General features: G+C 45.9%; 1 protein-coding gene across 2 annotated transcripts; it reads right to left on the bottom strand.

Annotated features, from left to right (window-relative positions):
• Window positions 1–363: 363 nt before the first annotated feature.
• LOC123128217 (aspartyl protease family protein At5g10770) lies at window positions 364–5,059 on the bottom strand. 2 transcript variants are annotated; one of them, XM_044548161.1, is made up of 2 exons: window positions 4,751–5,059; window positions 364–2,234 (listed from the first exon to the last, which is right to left on the bottom strand). In XM_044548161.1, exons 1-2 carry the CDS (start codon window positions 4,854–4,856, stop codon window positions 922–924), a joined length of 1,419 nt encoding a protein of 472 aa, XP_044404096.1. In that variant the 5' UTR covers window positions 4,857–5,059; the 3' UTR covers window positions 364–921. The 2 variants fall into 2 exon arrangements, with proteins under 2 accessions (XP_044404096.1, XP_044404097.1); XM_044548162.1 differs by having other exon boundaries at window positions 364–2,228; window positions 4,751–4,982.
• Window positions 5,060–21,566: the final 16,507 nt, after the last annotated feature.

The following is a 21,566-nucleotide window of genomic DNA, read 5'->3' as shown; positions in this document are numbered from 1 at the left end:
CTTGTAGCAGTCACCGATGGTTCTTTACTTTAGTTAAATAACTAACTTCATTTAGTTATGATAGCCAATTACGTAGTACTATTTTCCTTGCAACATCCACTTGTGAAATATGGAATTACAAATTGCAGCCGTACAAAATAGGGATCCATTGACTAATGACTGGTCTTAAAGGAGTGGACTAGCGTGTGTGACACATGTAACGATCTTTGTCACCATGATCTCATCATGATCTCAAGCGTGGTGCAACAAAATGTGATCGGAGCGGCATCATAGGCATGAATGTTCATGCCACATATTTCTCATACATGACAAACACCCAATACTCCATACCACAAACAGCACAGCTTGAAATCATGTCAGAAATGTTATAAAATCAATTCTGATTCTGCAAAGATCACATCAATAAAATGTACAGTTTCCAATTTTACAAGTCACATGTTCTCAAACAGGAGCAATTTTTGAAGTTCTAAGGGCCATATTCGAAACAAAGGCACACCCTTTAACTTAGCTATACGAAGTGGTACATTATTTTGACCAGTAATTGCCAAAGAATTTACATGAGACAAGTATTTCACATATTCTGGCTACGTGCATTCAAGTTATGCATTTCTTTTTCCACTTTCAATATCTGGTCTGAACAATATAAATAGCTTCAATCCTATAAATAGCAGTAATATGTTTTGTGCTCGGTGTCTCCTTTTATGTAACACAACGAAGCTGTGATAACTAAACATGCATGCATGTACACCACTTAATCAACTACTAGTACGTACCTCCTTTTTATCTACCTTGTGGTGTGTAGTCGTCAACATCGGTCGAACTGACGAGTTGAGAAAGTGAACGTGCATGCAGCAAATTAAATTAAATTAAACCCATTCCGCGCATGCATGCGCTGCTTGCGTGCACCTTCTTCCAAAGGAATTATCTGCAGCCGCCGGCGGCGAAGCCGATCCTGTTGCTCTTGACGTCGTAGACGACGCTGAACGTCTGCTGCTGGGTGTTGCCGATGATGGCGGCGCTCCTGGCGGGCGCGAAGGCGAGGCACGTCGTGGAGCTGTCCACGTCGACGAGCAGGTTCTGCGCCGACAGCTTGAGCGCCGCGCCGCCGGAGAAGGCCATGCTGACCGCCGGGACGCGCAGGCTCGAGGCCTGGCCCACGAAGCACGTGTCGAGGATGGAGTAGGCGTCGGCGCGCTTGGTCCCCTTCATGGCCCCCGCCACCGCCTTGCTGAGGGCGTCGTAGACGGTGGTGGGCAGGCGCGTGATGACCGTGCCGGAGTCGATGATGGTGGGCAGGCTGGAGTACTCGGAGGAGGAGATGGCCAGCGGCTTGCCGGCGACGGTCATCCCGGAGAGCTTGATGAAGTAGAGCGAGTCGTCGAGCGTGCTGGAGACCATGGGCGTGTAGGAGTACTGGCCCGGGTTGTAGGAGCCGATGGAGAGGTAGCCGGAGGAGGAGGAGGAGGGGAGGCAGTAGGAGAAGGAGTAGCCGAGGGTGGGCGCGAGCTGGTAGAGCAGCGAGAGCTTGTTGCGGGCCAGGCCCATGAGGCCGGCGGAGCGGCCGAAGAGGCCCTCGTTGTCCTGCCCGCACCCGTAGTAGAAGTTGGGCACGCTGTTGGAGCCGAAGGAGACGGTGTCCTTGCTGAGGTAGCCCACGGAGAAGGAGCTGTCGCCGTAGCTGGCCTGGTAGATGCAGACGTCGGAGGAGGAGCAGGCCGCCGGGTTGAGCGTGGCGGTGGAGAGGTCGTTGCACTGCGGCGTGGAGCAGGAGACGGCGGCGTAGGAGCTGGACGTCTTGGGGTCGAACACCGGGCCGGACTGGCGGTGGCACGACACCCGGCAGGGGGAGCACTGGAGCCAGGTGAGGGAGGACCCCGTGTCCACCACCATGATGTACGGCTTGGCCGGGGTGCCCAGGCCCATGCGGGTCACGTAGTTGCCCACGCCGTACGACGTGCCCGGCGTGAGCGGCACGGACGCCAGGGAGGCCGCGACGCCGTCGACCTCGTCGTTCGCCCGGTAGAGCGAGGCCACCGTGACCGTGGGGCGCGCCGAGGACGACGACGACGGCGCCTTGGCGAGGCGCGCGGCCAGGGACGCGATGCGGGAGTCGTCGTGGGTGAGCACCGCCGAGAAGGGGAGGTCCGACGGGGCCGACACCGGCGAGCAGGGGCCCCGCGAGTGGTGCAGCGGGAGGTGCATGGCGGAGCTGTTCAGGTGCTCGAAATCTGCAGCTGTCCAGCAACACACAGTCAGTACTTCAAATTCAAAGTAACCGCAACTTATTAACCCTGACAGAATTCACCGTTGTTACAGTATACGGATTAGTTTGCTGCTGCCTGCTGACAAGCAAGAGCGCAAGACCGTTCGTACGTCCAGTGTGCATCGTCGGCAACCACTGGACCTACCGCACCACCGGGCAGGCAGCTCGACCAGCAGGTCGTGCGTATCGTATCGTTAGCAGTCTTGTGATCTGAGACTGAGCGTGATCGATGTCCTGCGATAACGTATCGATGCCTCGCCCGACATGGCAACCGACCGAGCAGGTGCCACGTACTCCCACCAGTGGCACTGCGGCAGTGACTGCGGTGAAGGCACATGCATGTCTCATATGTCATCAGATTTGGAGGTGTCTGTCCGGGTTTCAGAGTAAAGAAACCTGACATCATTTCCCTTCCCGACGGGCCTCCGAGTTTGGATCGTTCACACTTGACATATGTATGGCCCAAACCAAACCAGCACATGCAGGGTGGTTGTAATTGTATGCATGCAAGTGGCGATCGCGTCGATGAGAAGGTAAAGTTTTCGCGCACGAGAATGGCAGCTCTCATGATCGCCTTCCGGGGCGCATCAACTGGCCATAACCGTATTAAATCGCGCCTGATATGGCGTTAGTGGTAGTAGGCAGCAGAGAGGCTAGTGCAACATGTGACTTGTGAGATTTTTGTAATTATTACTGTATTTTGGAATCCTTGTTCGCAGACACTGAAATGAAATGTGAGTTTTTTGCCACGTTGAAAAGTCCAACAGGAATGAACACACGTCGGCAAGCAAGTGAGACGTACGCTTTTGGTTGGCAGCTAGCTAGCTAGGTACAGTTAACAGCAGTGCTCACCATGATACAATCGATGATTGGGGTGGTTGCCAATGCCATGATTAAGGGCCACCAGTCAGTTCAACACGGCTTCCATGACTTTTAGTGCCTTAAGCACACACTACTACCATAACATGCCATGCCAGTACAGGATAAGTACCATATATTCTTATTATTCAGGCAAAAAAGGTGAAAGGTGACCATTAGGAACACCCTACAAAGATGAGATATTTTTCTCAGGGAGAACTAGCGCCAAGACTGTACACCCGGAGCACCACCACTGCATTAATTGGATGATTGGGGACGGGCAACAACCCCTCTGATAATCAGACAATCTAATCTAAGCTAAGCCAGTGTTCAGGACGGACCTACAGCCCCAGCCAGATATGGCTACACGTAGTACCGCGAAATCATTCCACGCTCCAACATTTCCGTCGTGGGTACGTGCCGAGCCACAAAAGCTGAAGCAGAACTGACGCCGTCCATACACCAGACACCACCGAGAACGCACCTCCGTGCGCGTGTGTGGGTATACATCCTGGCCGGCGACACGCACGCGCCCGCTGCCCGCCCACGCATTTCGGCGGCCATCCCGCCGTGTCGCGCTAGATACGGCGGTGGTTGGCGGTGGGGCGCGTACGGGGCCATTGATGGACCGATCGATGCACGTCACGGCACGGGCGGCCGAAGTACACCATCGATCGATCGGCCACTAACTCACCGGCCATCAATTCTATCTATATCGGTGTCGATCGGGGCCATGTGAATGTGATATGATCGATTCGTGGGCCGGAAAGGAGCGGCGTTGATTAATAAGCGGCGATTAGCGGGGCATGATTGGCCTAAAGCGACGCTGCTGTGATGAGGCGCCGATTGGCCGTGGACGAATACGTGCGCCTAACCGAGGGAGACGCTTTCCGTCCTGGCGGTGCCATGGAATTCCAGCGGAAAGCATGCGTAATCTACCGGTCATTATGCACCTAACGACATGGTGGTGGTTATACTAGCATTGTTTTGCCTCCTGGTGGAGAAAAGAATTGGCAAAAGGGAGGGGCTACTGGGAGGAGATTCTGCCTGGATTGCCCTTTTGAAGTTTTGGCTCCGGCCATGGCTGTCGACTCTCACACGGTTACTATCTTTGACAGTTACAGGCGCTTTACGCGCTGCAGGTTGGAAAATGTTTTTACAGCGTGATGCATACGGTGAATCTGACCTGTCTCGGCCTACATGTGTGTCACGGTGTTACTACTTCGGTTCAGTTTCAGGAGTCAGGACAGCAGTGCTTCTACCTTCCGGCTGGCCACTTCAGCAAGGGAACATCATCAGATTAACCCATCCTAAGGACTGTTCTACGCCTTGTAAATTTTCGAATTCTGCACTTAGGCGCTATATAAGTCAATAGCCTTTTCTATTCCTACTGAACCATCTAATCTAATACGTAATATGTCAAGTCATCATGTACCCCTGTTTTTAGCAAGTCAACAGATCAGTTGTCTTTGATCCAGTTGCATAAGCAAGACATAACCAACGGCAAAGCAATTACACACACACACACACACACACACACACACACACACACACACACACACACAAGAACAGTATCCAAGAAATCTAGCCAGTCTAGGAGGAAGGAAGGAAGGAGGGAATTATATATACCCTGCACTTGCGAGGAGCAGGCGTCGGCGACGTCCCTGATCGGAGTCGCCGCCGCGAAGAGCAGGGAGAAGGCGGCGACGAGCAGGGGCAGCGGCGCCGGCGCCATCTCGCCTGAACTGAAATCTTCTTCTCACCCCCTCTCTCCCCCTCTTCTTCTTCCTCCTTGCGGTGGCTGGCTCAGTGCAGGCTATGGGTGGGTGGATAGATAGCACCAAGCTCAGCACCCGTGTGGGCTTTTATAGAGTTTCCCCGCCGCATGGGCGCGCGCCCTCCGCGCCCGGGAGTCCCACGCACGCACGGGTAGCTTTCAGCGGCTTTGAACCATCTTTCATCCGTGGCAACTCCAACCACCGGGTTACCACAATGATATGTGACCGACGCCGCACGTTTGGGTGCTGCTGCTGCTACTTGCAGCCCTGCCTGTTCAGACTCTGCCGTGCGTTCAGCCAAGGCATCTGAATATATTCTGCACCGACTGCCGGCGTCTTGTTTTTTGAGCTATATGCTTTCTTCAGCTACACAAGCCATGCGTGTATTGCCGCCTTCGAAATTAGTATCTGTATTGTGACGGGTCGAAGGCAAGGCATATGGTACGTACTGGGCGAAAGCTGCTTTGGTGTGTAGCCCAGCAAACTCCGGTTCGGTGCGCACATTCATGAAGTCGATCGGCTGAATCAGGTTGGCAGTTAAGCGCAACCATCGCCAAATTGAAGCCGATCTTACGGGTAACGCGCGCGCCCATCGCAGTGGTTAGCGAGCTCGAGCCACCATCAGAACAATTATGTGTCGTACTGTCATGGGCCATGGCACTTGGCGTCTGATGCATGGCAACTTCAGTCCGGGCGGGCTCTGGCCACCGTGCAACTGGACCTTCACACGACTCTGAACTCTATGGTGGCTGGCAATCAGTGGTGGTACAGTGCGGTGTAGTCTTGCTTGATAATCATGGAAAAGGGGAGAGAGTGACCTGCTAGCTAACCGATATTAGACCCATGTCATGATCATATTATTATCATGTTCCCATTGGAGCAAATTCGTTATATTACCGGAGAAACGGAATCTATTGTACGGCACGAATTCTACTTAATTTGCTCTTTTTTTATGGGTACTTTTGACTGGTTTCCAAAGCTGGTATAGATTATCCAAGTTCAGGCCTCTTTAGGCTGAGCTAGCAGCCACCATGCAAAGGGCAAAGCCTCACCTCACTCACTTCCTAAGAGCAAGAAAGTGGCATCCATTCCGTGCTAATCGACGGGGATCGATCGCGGCTTTCTGACCGACGATCGTATCATACCATCGTCGTCTTTCTCCTCGGTGCGAAATCGGTGGTTGCTACTGGTGGTGGTGGGGAGACGGAATCTTGCACTGCTGCTCGTGCGTGATTAGCCGATGAATCTTTAGAGAAGCTTCGGATTGAAGCCTTGGATGGGGGCAGCGCAACCGCTGCCCGATGGATGGATAAAGGAGACGGGACGGGGGCGGGAATAATGGAGCGAGAGCCTGTCAGGCCGCGGCGCCTATGGCTAAGCGAGCTAGCTGCATCTGCATGCATGCATGCGCGGAGGCACCAAACGGCCGGAGAGTCCGATCCAACCGACGACACGGCCACCAGCAAGAAAACGACCGTCTTACCGACCACGTGAGCTGTCCCGGCCGGCCGGCCGGCCCTCACTAAATCGCGCGCGCGGCGCCCGGAAGTCATGCCCATCAAGGCGGGCGGTTTTTCTTTTCCTTCGTCTCGACGCGACGGTCGACGGAGAAGACGACGACGACGGGCCAGGGTACGTAGTGCGTACTGTGTACGGCATGTACGTTGTAGCTGGCGACGGAGCGGCGATGTAGTGTGATTACAATGGCGCTGCTAATTAGGAGCGTGTATAAATAGCACGTCGTCTTCTTGGTCTTGGGTTGATCGGCGAAAGCGCTGAGGAGTGAGGGGGAGGTTGTGGGAGCAACTCGCCCAAAGTTTCATGGCAAGCGTGGAGCGCCAAAGACTTTGGCATGGTCCCCAAGAAGCATAGATACTCGTGTCTCCGAAGTAACCGCTTGTACGTAACGTACGTCTCCGTCTTTTATTGAACAGCGAGTTAAAAGAACATCTCTAGCCTTTGAATTATCCTTTCCTCATAATTTAATTCCGCGAATAATCCTTTAAAGCTTAACCTCTTAAATTTTGAGGAGTTGAAATGTTGCACATCTAACCCTTCTCATATAATTTTGCTCCCTATATCTTTCTACACCCTATGACACGTGGGGTTTCCACCATCTATCTATTTCTCTCTTCTCCCCCATGAGCGTCCTAGTGTCGCGCTGAACCTTCTAAGGTACATGCCTAGCAGCGGACCCGAATGGCTATGGCTCGCGCGCCACCGCCGAGGAGGTCGTGGTTGGCAACGTCAGACATATCACCGCAATCGTCACCAGCGGGCACACTAGGCTGTGCTCCCAGGGTCCTGACGCGCAGCCTCGAGGCGGACAAGGGCGCCCATGCCCCCATCCTCGTCGACCTCGACACCATATTGGCCACCGTAACCAACAACTTGATCATCGTGTTTGTTGCTCGACTTCTCCAATGGCGATTGTAGTGTCACTATGCGCAGGGGCGGAGACAGGACCCAGGCCCCGAGGGCCTGGGCCCGGGGCGTGAGGTCCAACTCCTTTGGTGAGTGTATACTGTTACCTAATACGTGAGGCCCAAATCCTGGAGCAATGCTTGAAGGCGGCCCGAGGCACGATGCCGGCCTAGCTCCGCCCCTGACTATGCGACAGCGGAGTCGGGGTCGGGATGGGTGGCAGGGGTGGGGGCGGGGACGAGACGTCTCGGAGGACGCTACAATAAACTGGAATTTGAGGAGTTAAACTAGGCGCTCCTCAAATGCGAGGAGGAAGGGATTCTTTTGAGTAACCCGGGTATTTAAAATATTTCAGAGAAGGGTTAGATAGGGTTTAACTCCTTAAGTTCCAAGATGATGTGCTATCTCAGTCTCTCGAAGGTGCCCACAAGCCATAAGGTTAGGTTGAGCGTGCGTGCGTGCATGCATGTGTGCATAAGGGTAAGTGTATATGCGTATATATGAGCGTCTTCGTGTGTACTATATAAAAAATAATAATTTCTAGGGACTTAAAAGTTTCCGGGGGAAACGCTCACGCCAGCCTATATGGGCTGAAAGTGGATCGAGTCATTTATGTCTTTTACTTATTTTCTAGGAATCAATAAAAAGGATGGGGAGATGCTTAATAAGAGAAAGTAATGTTAAAATAACTACACATACTGAAAATATATTACAAAAATAGGAACAATGCTCACTATATATTCAAAAAATGTGCACATTATGTCTATAAAATGTTTACCATGTTTTAAAAAATGTTCTTGGGTATTTTCAAAAAAATCACCGTCTAATGAAAAAAAATCCTAAGCTATTACTAAAAATATATTCTACGTGTAAATAAAAACTATTTATCATATATTTAGAAAAATGTTCATTTACTAAAAAAATATAAGAAAATAAAAGGAGAATAAAAAATAGAGAAAACCAGTTGGAATACCAAAAACCTAGAGTAAGACCAAAAAGGTAAAACAACTTAAACTGCAATAAAACGTAGAATTAAATAATGTACTCCCTTAATTTTCTTATACAAGGCCACAAACTCATATTATAGATACCAAGATAAATTTAATGACTCCTTTGCAAGTTAACTTTTCTTTTCATTAACCAGGATCATCAATACACCATAAGCATGCAACGAATGAATGAGAAGGAAGTGGCTGATTGTCATTATGACTACATGCATGTAAGTATTTAAAAGTTGCTAGTACGAGAAAACATCATTAATTTTTGCCTCGATTACTGTTGGTGGCCTTGTATGGATGTAAAATGTATTTTTGATAGTGATCTTGTATAAGGGAATGGAGGGAGTATCAACTATAAATATTGAAAAACTATTACGAATAAATAAATAAATGATATCCAAACTGTATCTGTACAATGTTCACTGTGTATTAAAAATGTTCATTGGGCATTTTAGAAACATTCACTGGATGATAAAAACATGTAAGCTACTATGAAGAAAATATTCAACATGTATTCAAAAAGTATTCATCATGTATTTTTTAAAATTATTTCATAACAAAAACTATAATAAAAAGAGCAATGGAAAACCGGTTAAAAAACCAAATAAAAGCCAGAAGAATATAGAAAAGAAATAAAAAAAGCTTAAAACTGCAATAAAACCTAAAAGGAAAAACTGAATATATAATATAAGAAAAAAATAAAAATAAAATTGAAGAAGAATAAATAAAAACCGAAGAAAGTGGGATAGATCATTGAACAGACTAAAAAACAAAACAAAACATAAACAAATGGCAAATTCTATATGACGCCCTTAGGAAATTTTCAAACACACGGTGACCATGTAATTGAATACACGTGGAACATGTTTCGAATACACAACATGCCTTTTTTCAAAACAAGATAAACATTTTTAGGATTGTGAACATTCATTATATATATAATATATATAGGGTCGCGCTATTCGTCACCCTGGGTGAGGAATAGTTATTCTCCACCCCCTCTATTTTACCATCAATGCACCGTAATTTTACGTTCCATAAGTTTTGTCTTATTTCCGATGTAAAAAGAGACCGTAAGAAAATATATAATCGCCGTAAAAAATATTTTATGTAATGTAAAATTACAAACGTAAAAACATAGTCTAAAATACACATAAACTATAAATTTTCTTGTCTTATGATCTATATTTTTATTTTCTTATGTTAAATTTTACGTAGTGAATCTATAGGAATGTAACTATTTAAATTCTAAACGTAATTTAATTATGAAATGACCGTAAGATTATGTCGAGTGAAGAATAACTTATTCTGCATCCTGGATGATGAATAGTAACACTATATATATATATATATATATATATATATATATATATATATATATATATATATATATATATATAGAAAATATATATATATACGCACACGCGAGCCATCAACACCCCACTTTCATTTTTTTTTGTTTCCTTTCGTCCATTATTTTTCTTACCAACTTATATATATATACCCACTGAAAGGCGATGTTGGCCGTTTCCGCTCCTATATGATGCATCAAGCGTCATATATTTCTCGAAAGTGACCGGACCAATAACGAAAAGAAAATCGTTTGAAAGAATAGAAAAATGTGCCAGCCCAGAACATACGCTCTCGTGCGTTTTGTCGGCTCTTTTTTTTAACATTGTACAGATGCAAGTTATCGAAATGCGGTTCTTCTTTTTTGCGGGTAAGACAGGGTTCTTCGTTTCGGGGGACATGCAACGAGTCCCAATTCGAATGGGCTAGGCGGTGATAGTGGGAGAGGATATGTCTCACTTCTAGCACCAGGTATTGGGCTCTACTCAACAGCGCGAGACCCGCGTGCTTCAAGCCATGAGATGCACGCTCGAACACTTCTAGTTTTGTTCTTTTTAGATTTTTATATATTTTATCCCATATTTTGCATATGACAAAAAATAATTTGCATAAACTTTTCAAAATGTACATTATACATTTAGAAAATGTTCATGTAGTGTAAGAAAGAGTTTGACCAACTTTTAAAAATGTTGAGAGCATCCAGAAAATGTTCGTCACAATTTTAAAAATGTTCCTGTTTTCTCAAAAAAATGGTCATGATTTTTCATATAACTTCAAATAATGCTTCTTACCATTTAATGAGTGTTTTGTGACATTTTCGTAAAATGTTGATGTCTTGCAAAAATATGTTTCAGACATTTTTAAAATGTTTAAACAATGTAAAAATATCTGCTTAGTTGTAAAAAGTTGTTCATATCATCCAATAAAATGCTCAATGCATATTTGAAAAATGGTATCAAATGTATTCAAAAAAAATTCAAACATGTATTTGAAAAATATATTAAACAATGTAAAAATAAGTTTGCCTATTTTTTAAAACATTTCGTACAATTCAAAAAATGTTTATGTGTATATGTTTTACATGTACTTGAAAAAAATGTTCAAAACTTGTGTTCGAAAAATGATCAACATGTGTTAAAAACTGCTCCATGTGTATGCGAAAAGTATACAATGTGTATTGTAAAAACCAATCATGTATTGAAGAAAGAAAAATGAAAAAGAAACCAAATAAAACCAATGGAAACCATAATGTAAAACACTTAGGAAAAAAAGAACTGAAGCATCTAAAACGAACTGAACCGGTTCCAAAACCGTTCCTGGGAGGTACCTTATTGGGGCCGGCTTGCTAGCCTCGCGCCATCTGCGAGATGATTCTCTGGGTACGGGCAAGTAGCCCGAGCGGGTGAGATGTATTCTCCTTTCTTTTTAAGGAAAGTGGGATGTATTCTCATAGTGAGCTATACAAACCGCATCGTGCACGTCGATCCCCTTGGCGGGCTGGCCCTGCTCATAGGGTGCATGCTCTTTCTTTCCACTATTTACTTTATTTTTTCTATTTTAGATGGTCTTATTTAAAAATTAAAAAATATTTGTGAATTTAAACTATGTTTAATTTTTTTGAAAAAACGCTCATGAATTTTTAAAAGGTTCATGAGAAAAAAAAGTTCATAATTTGAAAAAAAATCATGAATATGAAAAATGTTGGCGAATCCCAAAAAATGTTCACAAATTATAAACGTTCACGAATTTGATATTTTTTTTACATATTTGAATAAATGATCATTGATTAGAAAAATAGATATAAAAATGTTTGAGTATTCAAAAAATGATGGATTTGAAATATGTTTGTGGACAAAAAATATATTCATGAATTCAAAAAAATGTCCCCAAATTTGTGAAATATTCATGAATTAATTTTTTTCAAGGAAAACTTGAATTAAAAATAGAAAGGACGTTATAAAAGAAAAAAGAAAAAACGAATGAAAAAGTAAAAAGGAACAAATAATGAATGAAAGTCAAAATACAAATAGAAAACCTAGCAAAGAAAATCATAGAGGAAGAAAAAAGATCGGAAGCTTTCAAAAGTGGGTGAGAAGCTTCGAGAGCCTTCCCAGAACAAAAATCATTAATTAAGGGGTACTCTTGGAAAGACGACTCCCACATCCTGTGATATTTACGAGTGTCGCACCGCATGTGCAGCAGTTGTCACAACGTGGGAGTTGAGTGGGATTTTTTCCCCACATATGGGAGGCTTCATTGTGTTAGTTTATGTTTTTTTGGTAGATTCTGTTGGTGTAATAATTTGACTTCTTATGTTTTGAAGATTGTTGTCATAAACAGTAAGGGATTAATGTGTTTGCTAGTGCACACAGAGGAACAAGTCCCTAGTCATGTGGAGTTTGGTACAAATTTTGAAGATAACCTCATGCATGGCAGCGAAGATTATCGCCGCAGGTTATGCCTATCGGAAGTTGATACATCCATTTTGCATCATGTTTTCATATATTTATAATGTTTTTGTCATTATAACACTTTGTGATGCAATTCTAATGCATTTTTTCTCTTAATTTGTAAGATTTGCATGAAGAGGGAGATTGCCGACAAGTGGAATTTTCGACCTGAAAAAGCTACCATGGATATACCTATTCTATAGAGCTCCAAATGACTTGAAATTTCACGGAGAATTTTTATAGAATATATAAAAAATACTGGAGTAAAGAAATACCAGAGGGGCCACTAGCTGCTCTCAAGGCAACAGGGCACGACCACCCCTAGGCTTGCCTTGATGCCTTGTAGGTCCCACAGCTAGCCTCTGGTGTCCATCTTCTGCTATATGAAGGGTTTTGACGTAGAAAAAAAATCAGGAAAGGACTTTCGGGACGAAGCGCCTCCGTCTCGAGGTGGAACCTAGGCAGGAGCACTTTTACTCTTCGGCGGAGCGATTCTGCCGGGGATACTTTCCTCTGAAAGGGGGAAATCGAATCCATCGACATCACCAACGATTCTCTCATCCTAGGAGGACCAATCTTCATCAACATCTTCACCAGCACCATCTCATCTTAAACCCTAGTTCATCTCTTGTATTCAATATTTGTCTCAAAACCTCAGATTGATACCTCTGGGTTGCTAGTAGTGTTGATTACATCTCATAGTCGCTGCTAGTTGGTTTACTTGGTGGAAGATTATATGTTCAGATCCTTGATGATACTCCCTCTGTCCGGTGAAGAGTGTATATGTAGCTTCAAAATTTGTCCACAAAAGAGTGTACTTCTATCTTCCCAATATATTCTAAAGTAGAAAAAATACTTCTCTCTCATCACACGGCAATCAAGACCAATAGCAATCTACACATGGCTTTCTTAATTTTTACATGCAATTAACTCATTGGGGGTTGGGTAATTAAAGAGGAGAGAGATGATGGCTTGCACCTTTTCAATGCATTTTTTACTTAACTCCATAATTTGTCCTAAAAAAAATTAGATGTACACTCTTCATCGGACGGAGGGAGTATTCAATACCCCTCTGATCTTGAACATGAATATGATTTGTGAATAGTTACTTTTGTTCTTGAGGACATAAGAGAAGTCTTATTATAAGTAATCATATGAATTTGATATTTGTTTGATATTTTGATGATATGTATTCTGTTGCTTCCTTTAGTGGTGTCATGTGAACGTCTACTACATGACACTTCACCATATTTGGGGCTAAGGGGAGGCATTGTGGAGTAGTAATTATATGATGGGTTTATAGAGTGACAGAAGTTTAAACCCTAGTTTATGCGTTATTTCATAAGGGGCTGATTTGGATCAATATGTTTCATGTTATGGTTAGATTTATCTTAATTCTTTTTCCGTAGTTGCGGATGCTTGCAAAAGGGGTAATCATAATTGAGAGGCTTGTTCAAGTAAGAACAACACCCAAGCACCGGTCCACCCACATATCAAATTATCAAAGTAGCGAATGTGAATCAAATAAACATGATGAAAGTAACTACATGAATTCCCATGTGTCCTCAAGAACGTTTTTCTTATTATAAGAGAACGCTCCTGCTCATCCTTTGCTATATAAAAAAAAGAATTGGTCCACCTTGCTGCACCTTTGTTACTATTTCTACTTGTTGCTTGTCACAAATTATCTTATTATCAAACTATCTGTTACCGATATTTCAGTGCTTGCATAAAATACCTTGCTGAAAATTACTTGTCATTTCCTTTTGCTTCTCGTTGGGTTCGACGCTCTTACTTATCGAAAGAATTACAATTGATCCCCTATACTTGTTGGTCATCAAGACTCTTTTCTGGCGTCTTTGCCGAGGAGTGAAACATTTTTGGTAAGTGGAATTTGATAAGAAAACATTTATACTGAGTGTTGACATTTACTGTTATTTGTTTCTATGGAAAACAATTCTTGGAAGGGTTTGTTCGGGGTATCTTCACGTCGACCGGAAGCAATGCGCGTATACTATTAGAGGCGGTGCACTTGAGCCGCTCCGGCGACCTATAAGTGGGATCCCATGACCGGCTGTTCGTGGGAGATCGGACAAGGAGGAGACGATCCACGCGGACGCGTTGCCCCAACTCTTCTTCCGCTACACGACACTGCACATATAGTGGTAACGATGTGTGATGCATCTCCTGTAGCATGTTTTTGGTTATTATGTGTGTAGGAAAATTTTAATTTACAGTCGACGCACCCTACTGTAAAACTCAACATGAACTCCTTGACTTTATTGTCAGTAAGCTCGTAGACGATGTAAACTTTATTTGAGTTTTAATAAAACTAGCTATGATGGTTTTCCCTTAAAAAAATACATCAGTAACCCAGGAGGCACATAGTACGCTTTGATTATCTATGCCAACACATATGATCCGGATCCCAAGTCCAAGTGTGTTCCTAAAACACGAAGCACAAAAGCATGCTAGGATAGCCTCCACAATGTAGCATGGCCAAGTTGTGGCATGCAATCCCAACCCACGCCATATCAAGCTCACCGTCTACACCATCATAATACATGAACATTGGTTCTAGATTCGTGACATTTGAACCAGCTGAAGCAAGAAATATATAGAGCAGCTCGACCTGTTTGTGGAGTTGACTCCGACAACAACCCTTAGGGAGTCAGGGTCCATGAGCGCTCACCTGTCCAATGTAGAGCCACATCAACTTCTTTGATGCCATGTAGATCCATCTCTACCCAGATTAAGCGCTAGGACCGCGGGCGCCCTTCTCACACCGACTTCTTGTCTTCTCCATAGTCGTCGCCCCCGTGTGTCAGGACGTCGTGCCATTCTTTTCCACATCGGGCGCCATGCCGTCGCCGCAATGTCGAAACACCTCTCCGCCCCTGCAACAATTAAACCCATTAAAAGGCGCTAGAATGGTGGCCAACCAGCTATGCCATATGGCGCATGCCGGTTGGTCACGATGAGAAAGTTTTTTAGATTTTTTAAATAGTCGGGAGACTTTTTTTCGAGAAAAGTTTTTCTACCCTTATTTTTCTTTTAAGATGGCTGTGATGTCCATATGATGTGAGGATATTTTTTAATTTTTTTGACATGTTGATGAGGTGTGCATAGCTTTCTCTCAAGCGGCCCGCAATGGCGGGCCCCAACCACTAGTTGAGCACCATGAGCCGTCTCCTCCACACTGGTACGCTGCTCCACTCACATCGGATGACATATCCGCAGCACTGCCACTACTGCTAGCCACTGGGTGCTGGACATGGAAGATTGGAAGTATGGGAAACGAGGAAGGAGATCAAATTGACGAGATTACACGAAGGAGATCAATCTGAGAAAAGAGTGAAAAGAGGAGAGAGGCGACAAAACTGAAAAACCCACCGCTCGCCTCACCCTACATACCATGGGTCAACCTGGCAATTCGACCCATGGGCAGCCATGCCCATGGGCACCTGACCCGAATGGGTAGGGTATGGGTCGCCATGGGTAAGTTCGATGGGTAACCCGATTAGTCGTGGGTAGGGTATGGACATAAGGTCATGCCCATGGGTCGCCCGATGGGTTACCCGATTAATAGTAATAAAAATATGCATTTAATTTTACATGACATGTGGTCTTTTTTGTTAATATGCAGATAAATAATACATTTTTGTGAAGATGCAGACTAACAATATTCACAAAAATGCTGCCAATGATACGCACCAGATCTTCCTTTCCTTATCGTTGGAGAAGTAGAGAGGTCGACCCATAAAAAAATTAGACGATGGCAAACTACTAACAGCCCAAGTGTAACAATGATGCAACATGTTGGCCTGTTGGGCTTCTAAAGCCAAAAGCCCATCAGCTTGTGCCGTGCCATATGTATAGTCACACGAGAGCAAACTACACACTAGAAGCTTATTTAGTCCTCACTCGGTTTTAAAATAGATGACCCAACTTTGTACAAAGTTAGTACAAAGTTGGGTCATCTATTTTGGAACCGAGGGAGTACAACCTCGCCGTGAATGGGAGGTGGAGCTCTGTCTATAAAGATGCTCTTCCAACAAGCCACTCAGTTGTTGTGACGCCCCGAGACCGATGCGCCAGGTGTCTTCCAGTTATTCGATGTCGTTGTCATGTCATTTGCTTACGTGTTGCATCTTATCATGTCATCATGTGCATTGCATCATTATATTTTAAAAAACTTGCATCCGTCTCGGTCTCCTCGTTCCGTCCGTTGTCCGCTCTGAGCCCAGACACACTTGCACGCGCCCGCGGCATGTCCGAAATAGTATTTTATAAGTGGCCGAAAAATGTTTTCGGAATGGGTTGAAAGTTGGCGTGTGGTCTTATTTTAGTGTAGATAGACCGCCTGTCAAGTTTCATCGCATTCAGAGTTCGTTTGATAGCCCAACCGCTAAACTATAGCGACATTATAGCCGGTCTAACGTCGGACATTTTCGGTCTCCGGAAACCGTGCCGGGCTGCATCTCTCCCCTCTTCTCTCAGACCAACCCGCTCTTCACAATCCGCCAGGCCCTACCTAACCTCTCTCGTCAGCCCGCGGACCTCCTCTCGCGCGCGTCCGAAAATTGTCCCGGACCCGACCCATGCAGTCGTCTCCGTTGGTTCCGGATCATCCCCAAACATCTACAAAACGTCTTCGTTTTGTTAATTGGACTTCCTAACCTATATTTTCTCAGCCGCCCGATTACGATCGTAGGGACGTGATAGCCCTTATCCTAATCTCATTGCAATATAAATAGTGGACAACCCTAGAAACTAGGGATCCTGTCCCCTCCATCCATCCAATCACTCCGCCGCCGCCGTTCCACCAAATCCCCTCGGGATCCCTCGCTCCTCGTTTTCCTCCACCCACCAACCAGGGACCCGAGCTCCTTCTCCCACGCCCACGAGCGCCGAGGCCTCTGCTTCTCCTCACACCGCATCAGCAGCCCCACGCGCCTGTGGATCCCCTTGGCCTTGCCTGAGCTTGCCGGGGAGCAGAGCACGATGACGCCCGATTTCCCGTGCCCCTCTCGATCTAGGAGCCCGAGCTCACCTGCCTGAGGCCGCCGTTTTCAACCAGCCTCGTCAGAGACCAGCGCCCTGCTGCCTTATCCTTCCAGTTCGATCCGGAGAGGAGCTCCTCCATGAACCACCCGCGCCTTGGACCTACGCCACTACCGGATCCCAACCCCGTGCCCGACGCTGTCCTACGCCATCGTCGTTGACCACCAGATGAGCATCTCGCCCATCTCTTCTCTTCTCCCTCCTTCCATTCATCTCCCTCTCCCTCACATCGCTCCCTCTGTCTTGGTTTGTCAACAGGAGGAGCCCCGTCGCCAGCAACCTCCTCTGTGCCCTGTCGACCGCACCAGTGCACACCTCGTCGCCGTTTTACCCAGCCGCCGTCAAGCTCGCGTCCGGCCCCGATCTCATCTGCCTCCCCCGCCTCGGATCCGGCCTTCCCGCGCCAAGTTTGCCGTTGCCACTCCCCTGCATCGCCATGATCTGCAGCCCTGCCCGTCGCCGCTGCTGCCTTGCTTCGTCTGAACCTCCCTCCATGCCGCCAAGTCCTTTGCTGCTTCCCCTGCGTTTGAGTGCGAGCGCGGAGGATGAGTATGACAGCGCCAAGTTCCGGCCGGTTCCCGCCGATCTCGTCGCTAAACCTCGTGCGTCGCGCCTTCTACCTCGCCTTCAGCCTGTCGCTGTCGTTCTTCTTCAGAACGAGCCGAGTGCAGCGCCTCGCCCACTCGCGTTGACCGTGCGCTCTCCCATCGCCTTGCTGGGCCACTGCCAAGATCCACCCTCCTTCCCCAGATCCGGCCTGCTTCAGCCTATTCCCAACTGGGCCTCAGCCCAATGTGAGCCACCCCAGCACCCCACCTTTTTTTCTTTTTCTTCTTCTCTGTTGGGCCCTGTTCCAGATCCGGCCCGTGTAGGTTTTTTTAGGATCTGCGATTTAGTTATTTTTTTTCCAGAGTTTACAGATTTGCGGTAAAACCCCTAAGCTCCATGCATATCATAACTCACCAACCGGGCATCTTTTGTAAAAGCATTATATATGAAACTTGCTTAGTTTTTCATCTAGTTTAATAATATGCAATTTTCATCTATGTTTAAAATGTTTAAAATGATGTTTGCATATATTTTCCCATATTGCCATGTAAAATGCTTTAATTCATAGCTTAATAACCGTAGCTCGGATTTTAATAAACTTTATATGTAAATGGGGTAGAATTTTGCCTAGTTTATCATGGTGGCATCACTTTGCATGTTTAACAACTATAAAATATGGTTTAGGGCAGAACAGTACCAAACCTTAAAATATGCATATGGGGATTTTTCCGGACTTGTTGCTTGTTGTTCCGGCCTCATTTAAACTTGACTAGATAGGTAGTTTTATTTTGCGTCACCCTCTTGCCATGTTTAACAACATTTAATATTGTTGGGTACATAAACGAGATCGAACTAAATAACTTGTTGTGGTGTTTCGTCAATATGCAACTCGTTGCATATTGAGCTCCACTTAATTTGTAGGGTTGCTTGTGCATTTTGCCATGCCATGCCTCTTTAAACCGGACATGCATCATACTTGATTGTGCATCATGCCATGATTATGTGGTGGTTGTTTACTATGTTGTTTGCTTATTTCCGGTGTTGCTTCTTCGGGTTGGTTCCGATAACGTCGCGTTTGTGAGGAACCGTTCGACTACGTCCGTTTGTCTTCTTCCTGGACTCGTTCTTCTTCCTTGCGGGATTTCAGGCAAGATGACCATACCCTCGAAATCACTTCTATCTTATTTCCCTTTGATTGTTCATGTACCTTGTGGATCTTGTGTGTTTGATTGTCTAGTGGATGTGTGATTGGACTTGTTCTTGAGTGTTCCTCTTGTTTTTCCCTCTTGTGTTCATCTTGTTCTTGGGGATTCCCCCTCCAATTCGTGAAAGATCTCCACTTAGGGTTCCACCCTATATCATTTGGTATCATGAGCCAAGGTTGATCACGAAATTGGAGCCCCCTCTTTGTTTTTCTAGCCTAATCTTGCTTGTTCTTGCCCAATTTCGAAAATTCCCCACAAAAAGAGACATAACAATTTTTTTGTGATTTGAAGTTTCTTGTGAGTTTTTGTTGATTTTGATCCGTGGATCTGGTGTCTAGCAAGTAGATCTAACTCCTATTGCGTCCCCATACCCCAATTTTTCTTTCCCCCATCGAATTTGACAAGAAAATCGCGAATTTTCAGCCTACCTCGTGCCCACGGGCTCCCCACCCCGTGCCCACGGGCCCCCGCGAAGTCTCTGGTGACCCCGTGTCCTCGGTACATGTACCGTGCGCACGGGACCCTGTGTCCACGGGCCCTGGACCCTGTGCGCACGGCCCCCCTACAGCAGCCGCGAGCATTTCACGTTTTTGCCCGTAACTTCCACTCTCGAACTTCGATTTGGGTGTTCTTTGGCTCGTTGAAAAGCTAGCGACATGCCTGAGCTGCTCATCTTGGTTTTACCACCATTTGACTCCATTAAATTTCCTTCATTTTTGCACCTTTTGCTTAGGCCCTCCGCCATAACTTCCACACCACCACATAAAACTTCTGTAACTAACCCATTTTGGTTCCTTTGGTATTTGTGGTCGGTTGAGTTGTGATTTGAGTATCCTAAGGTGTTTCAGCTACTTAGGGACGGTTACATATTCATCCATCACCGGTGACTTGTATCGGTCCATCGACTACATCCACCACGAGCTTCCACATCGACGACGACCATCCATCCTTTCAGACCATCTTCAACCAGAAGCAAGGCCGGTTACCCACCGACTTCGTAAAAGGTTAAGTGTGACAAAGGTATCCATTCTGTCATAAACTTTTCCTTCCTTGCCATTACATCTTGATAGCCCCACCATCTTTGCGAATACCTTCATACCTATTGAGACTAGCTATCCGAGTATTGCCGGGCTTCGCGAAAACTTGTGCACCATAGTGATAGGATATCATATTATTGCATCATTGGACATATCATATAGTGCAATTTCTTTCTCCCGTGCATACCTTGTGATACCTATCTCATATGTGTGGTTGAGGCTCAATAAGATAAGTGGAAAGGAAGAGAAGAGAAAAAAAAAGGTCAAAAAAGCTTTTAAGCAAGAAAGAGAATGATAATAAGCTTATAAGCAAGGAGTTGAGCATGAAAAGAGATACTTGTGCATGAGGATACATGGAATAGGAAACATTAGCTTGCATGCATATAGGTTGGTGCCAAGTGGTGAATCGTGCCCAAGTGTGCAATCAAGCTAGTGCTCTCCTAGTGTTTGTGCAACACGAGCTTAGTCTTCGTTAGGCAATCTTGTATTGCTCATCCCTATAGTTGCACAAGCCCCATTATCCTACCGTGTGTGTTTCTTTATTGCCCTCCTCTATATTGGTGATCACTTGCTTTGGATTTTGAGTCATTTGGATTTATTTCAACATTTACAATATCTTGGACTTCAATTTGCATGAAATTCGTGCCACTTGTCCTAACCAAGCCACTCGATAAGCTTTTACTTGTAGGTGTGAGTGAACAAGTCCGGTACCAATTCCACTATTCTTTCATCTCACATTGAGTGATACGAGATGTTGGGTTTCGTAGTAATTTCAAAAAAATTCCTACGCTCACACAAGATCATGGTGATGCATACAACGAGAGGGGAGAGTATGATCTACGTACCCTTGTAGATCGACAACGGAAGCGTTTGGTTGATGTAGTCGTACGTCTCCACGGCCCGACCGATCAAGCACCGAAACTACGGCACCTCCGAGTTCTAGCACACGTTCAGCTCGATGACGATCCCTGGACTCCGATCCAGCAAAGTGTCGGGGAAGAGTTCCGTCAGCACGACGGCGTGGTGACGATCTTGATGTACTACTGCAGCAGGGCTTTGCCTAAGCACCGCTACAATATTATCGAGGACTATGGTGGAAGGGGGCACCGCACATGGCTAAGAATATGATCACGTGGATCAACTTGTGTCTCTCTGGGGTGCCCCTGCCTCCGTATATAAAGGCTCAAAGGGGGGGGGGGTGTGGCCGGCCTAGGAGAGGCGCGCCAGGAGGAGTCCTACTCCCTTTGGGAGTAGGATTCCCCCCCCCCCCCCCAATCCTAGTTGGAATAGGATTCGCGGAGGGGGGAAAAGAGAGAGGGGGGCCGGCCCCCTCTCCTTGTCCTATTCGGACCAAGGGAGGGGAGGGGCGCACGGCCCATCTTGGGCTGCCCCTTCTCTTTTTCCACTAAGGCCCACTTAGGCCATATAGCTCCCGGGGGGTTCCGGTAACCTCCCGGTACTCCGGTAAAATCCCGATTTCACCCGGAACACTTCCGATATCCAAACATAGTCTTCCAATATATCAATCTTTATGTCTCGACCATTTCGAGACTCCTCGTCATGTCCGTGATCACATCCGGGACTCCGAAC

The sequence above is a fragment of the Triticum aestivum genome, chromosome 6A (genome assembly GCF_018294505.1).
Source record: "Triticum aestivum cultivar Chinese Spring chromosome 6A, IWGSC CS RefSeq v2.1, whole genome shotgun sequence".
NCBI lineage: Eukaryota > Viridiplantae > Streptophyta > Magnoliopsida > Poales > Poaceae > Triticum > Triticum aestivum.
This window is presented reverse-complemented; position numbering and strand designations above follow the sequence as displayed.

What these genes read in the sequence shown, in the direction of transcription:
- LOC123128217 (XM_044548161.1), bottom strand. Translation starts at nt 4,856, where the DNA reads ATGGCGCCGGCGCCGCTGCCCCTGCTCGTCGCCGCCTTCTCCCTGCTC. An exon ending in CTGCTCCTCGCAAGTGCAGG is followed by an intron (nt 2,235 to 4,750) that starts GTATATATAATT and finishes GTTGCTGGACAG; the next exon opens with CTGCAGATTTCGAGCACCTG.